Raw genomic sequence first — 3,931 nt, forward strand, 5'->3', positions numbered from 1 at the left:
AAGATATAATTAATATAATAATAAGTTATATAATTAATATAATATATTATTTAAGTATATTAATATTAGGGATGTCAAATTGGCTCGTCATTCGCGAACAGCTCGTGCTCGGCTCGTTCGTTAAGAAACGAACACGAACAGTGGTTTCACGAACAATTTTGAACACGAGGTTATTTCAAACAAAATAAATTTCAAACGAACCGAACACGAATACAAATTTTATTCGTTAGTGTCCGGTTCTTTTACACCCCTAGTGAGAGCAAATTGCAACGACTTTGAAGCAGAGCTCACTCTCTCACTCTCTCGTATACATAGGTAGATTTATGTGTGTGTATATATATATATATATATATAAACATAGCAAGGAGATGAAGCTTGCCACTGATAGCTTCCATTCCACGGCCCCCGCTCTTTGGTAGCATTAAAACAATATTCTTCATCTGCAATCTATTTCTTTCCTTTTCTCCCAGCACTCGGCTCTGCCCCTTCACATCTCCCTTCTTTTTTATCATTCCCAGCATTCAATTCTCTGAGTGCATTCAATCTCTGTTACATATCCATCTTCTCGAATCCATTTCCCCTTCCCTATCCTCCCGCAGGTTCTACTTCCACAAAAATTCGCAAGCGATAGGTAAAAGATGGTGCTTCCGAAGCAAGCGGAGGAGTCCATTGTAGCAGACCGCGAAGCCAACAGCTTCAAAGCCAGCGACGAGGAAAACACTCTTACAGAATCGCCGGCGCGGTTCAACATGAAAAGCCTCCTGTGGCACGGCGGCTCCGTCTATGACGCATGGTTCAGCTGTGCCTCCAATCAAGTAAGTATGCAATATTCCTTCCAATCATCTCTCACTCATTACCCTTTTTTTTATTTCTTCCAACCATGTTTTGAACGAATTGGTTGCAGGTTGCTCAGGTTCTGCTTACTCTGCCATACTCCTTCTCTCAGATGGGGATGGCTTCTGGAATCACTCTCCAGATCTTCTACGGCCTTATGGGAAGCTGGACCGCTTACCTCATCAGCGTCCTCTACGTCGAGTACCGCACCAGGAAGGAGAAGGAAAACGTCAGCTTTAAAAATCACGTCATACAGGCACCTTTCCTCATCTCCTTCCTCTGTGAATCCCCTGTTTCAAATTCTGATTTTTACATTCCCACTATTAATGAATATTTTTTGTAAAAATGCAGTGGTTCGAGGTACTGGACGGGCTGCTGGGGCCGTACTGGAAGGCCATTGGGCTGGCCTTCAACTGCACATTCCTGCTCTTCGGGTCTGTTATCCAGCTCATCGGCTGCGCCAGGTATTCACCATTTTTGCCCAAATGAGATCATAAAAACATTAACTTTCCGCAATTCTGTATAAACATCACGATTTTTCGCCTTCCAACACAGCAACATATACTACATAAACGATCGGCTGGACAAGAGGACATGGACCTATATCTTCGGCGCCTGCTGCGCGACGACTGTTTTCATCCCATCCTTCCATAACTACAGAGTCTGGTCCTTCCTCGGCCTCGGGATGACCACCTACACCGCCTGGTACCTCACCATCGCCGCCTTCGTCCACGGCCAGGTCTCCCCCAACTTCACAGTTCGAATTTATCACAATAAAATCCAATTAAAAATTGCTTTTTTAACTAGTTTTAGAATACTGATACAGAATCCCGGGTTGATCCACAGCGGGCCAACAAAGCTAGTGCTCTACTTCACTGGTGCCACCAACATCCTCTACACTTTCGGCGGCCATGCCGTTACTGTGTAAGTATTGAACTCCTGCTGTCGATAGTATAATTACCATTATTGTCTCCTGCACCCCTTTTATCATTTTACCTCCGCCGCTTCTTCTTTCTTCCCTGCCAGCTTTTGCTGGACGGGGCGAGGAGGACAGTTCGTTGTCAGATACAACCTACAACCCCCATTAATAAAAAATGTCCATATACGCATTTATTCGGGGACCCCGACCCCCCACCCTTCGCCCGCTCGCTGCCCCCACCAGTCTGATTGCAATTTTTACTGGAAAAAAATTTAATTTTTAAAATAAAAACAAATTGACGTTACAGACTTACTGGCGGCGGTAATAATGGCGTAAGCGGCGCATTTAGGGTTATTGGGGATTTTTCGTACTTATCTTTAAATCGCTCCTCTTTTTTTTTTTTCTTTTATGCCTCTATTAGGAGGTGTAATCTGCCTATAACCTCTCAATGTCCTCTGAATAATCTTCATCATATGCAGCTCTGCATACATAAGAAATTTTTCTCCCACCTGGGTAATCATTTTTTTCCACTACTTTAATTTAAAAGTGAAAAAAGACTCGCTTTTTTTAGGTGTTTTAATGAGAATGGGAAGAATCTTTAAGTGGTGAGAGATCTATTTATGATTACGAGCTTGAAAGGTGTAGTTTGGCCCTCTCCCACTGAATAACCAATACATAGTGCGGTTTAGCTTTAACTTGGATTATCCTTATGATGCAATGCTTTCCAATGTTTCTTACCTTCTCCATCCTAACTTTTGTCGCTTAAATTGTGGTTAATTTTTATTAATTTAGTTAATAAATGTTTTTAAAAATGTTATTAAAATTGTAAATCTCTTTAGATTTAATGAGATCCGAGTTCAAAAATATGATTCTATCTCACTTGAGCATGAAGCTTCCTAGTTCTGGCCAAGTCCGTAATATTCCGGCTAAGATTCCCTCCGCACGTGGATTAGATTTTTCTAATGCCTTCTTCCATAGATCGAGCCTGAGATTTACCGGGCTAGCAATTTGGCTTCAAATCTCATACAACCAGATGACATTAAAAATATAGATTTTTTAGTTTGGATGATCTCAGATTTAATTTTATTTGATCCTGAAACTCATGCCATGTTTGGGTAAACTGCGTTTTACCGGCTTATGCGTTTTCAAAATGCTGAAAACAGCGTTTTCACACCGCACCTGTCTAGATGTGGTGGAAGCTTTCTGGCTGAGCTCTGACTTTTCCAGAAAATTAAAAATTTATAATAGTCATTGCATCTAGCTAATCAATAAATTATTTTTAATCAACTTATCAACAAATTATTTAATAAGCTGCAGCTGCCCCAACCAAACACTCTGTCTTCTCAACGTAACTTTGGTAACATTTTGTTACAGGCCAAATAAATGTATCTGTAATTGATAGATTTTGAATGAAATTTTATCAGTACTCTTAAAATTATATGTATATTAGCTAGATACAACGATAGAGACTACTTTAAATTTGTTTTCCAAACTTCGATTTAAAATGGAGCTGGCTTCTCATATTGTGTGTTAAGAATGGCAGGCCTATGGAGTGTTGGTTTAGTTTATAATATAGTCTTTAAGAGTATTTATCCGGGACATTCTCTCTATTTTTTAATGATTTGATTTACAGTATAAATTTTTGATTGAAGTGAGCAACTAGTAGGTGACCAGCCGTCCATAAAGATATGTTACTTCTACATTTTATTATACAATTTTGTTTCTTTAGTAAACTTTTTAATCTATCTTGACTATCATTTGAATGAAGATTATAACAATTCAGCATGTATTGGTCAGCATGTGGACTTCATTGATCTCGGCTTGAATGAAGACCGAGCATTCTTTGTTGCACTTATAAGCTTGTATAAGCACCTAAAAATAATTAGATCAGCATGACAATGTCCAATGGTTAGACATCACGTGTCAAATAAACCCCATAAATTTTATCACTGGTCAATCTCAATTTATTGCGGTGAGCTCATTTAGCATGTGACACCTCATCATTAAACTATGGACTTAAATTAGGTCCGGAGTCCGGATGTAATATTTGGAAGCTTTATCCCTGTTTTTATGGAATTACATCTTAATTTCTGGAAAGGCAATTACTCTCAATTATTTTACTTATGCAAATTGATGGAAAATGCATGCAGTGAGATAATGCACGCAATGTGGAAGCCT

The 3,931-nt window shown here is 39.3% G+C and overlaps 1 protein-coding gene across 1 annotated transcript; it reads left to right on the plus strand.

Annotated features, from left to right (window-relative positions):
- Window positions 1–334: 334 nt before the first annotated feature.
- On the plus strand, window positions 335–3,931 carry LOC110035663 (auxin transporter-like protein 2; the record flags this gene model as incomplete). The annotated part of the gene is given in 6 exon segments (XM_020739931.1): window positions 335–815; window positions 905–1,090; window positions 1,186–1,298; window positions 1,390–1,573; window positions 1,661–1,758; window positions 3,904–3,931. Coding segments are annotated over 6 exon segments (786 nt in total), but the record flags the coding sequence as incomplete, so codon positions are not given.

This window comes from Phalaenopsis equestris, unplaced genomic scaffold (assembly GCF_001263595.1).
Source record: "Phalaenopsis equestris unplaced genomic scaffold, ASM126359v1 Scaffold198935, whole genome shotgun sequence".
Classification (NCBI taxonomy): domain Eukaryota; kingdom Viridiplantae; phylum Streptophyta; class Magnoliopsida; order Asparagales; family Orchidaceae; genus Phalaenopsis; species Phalaenopsis equestris.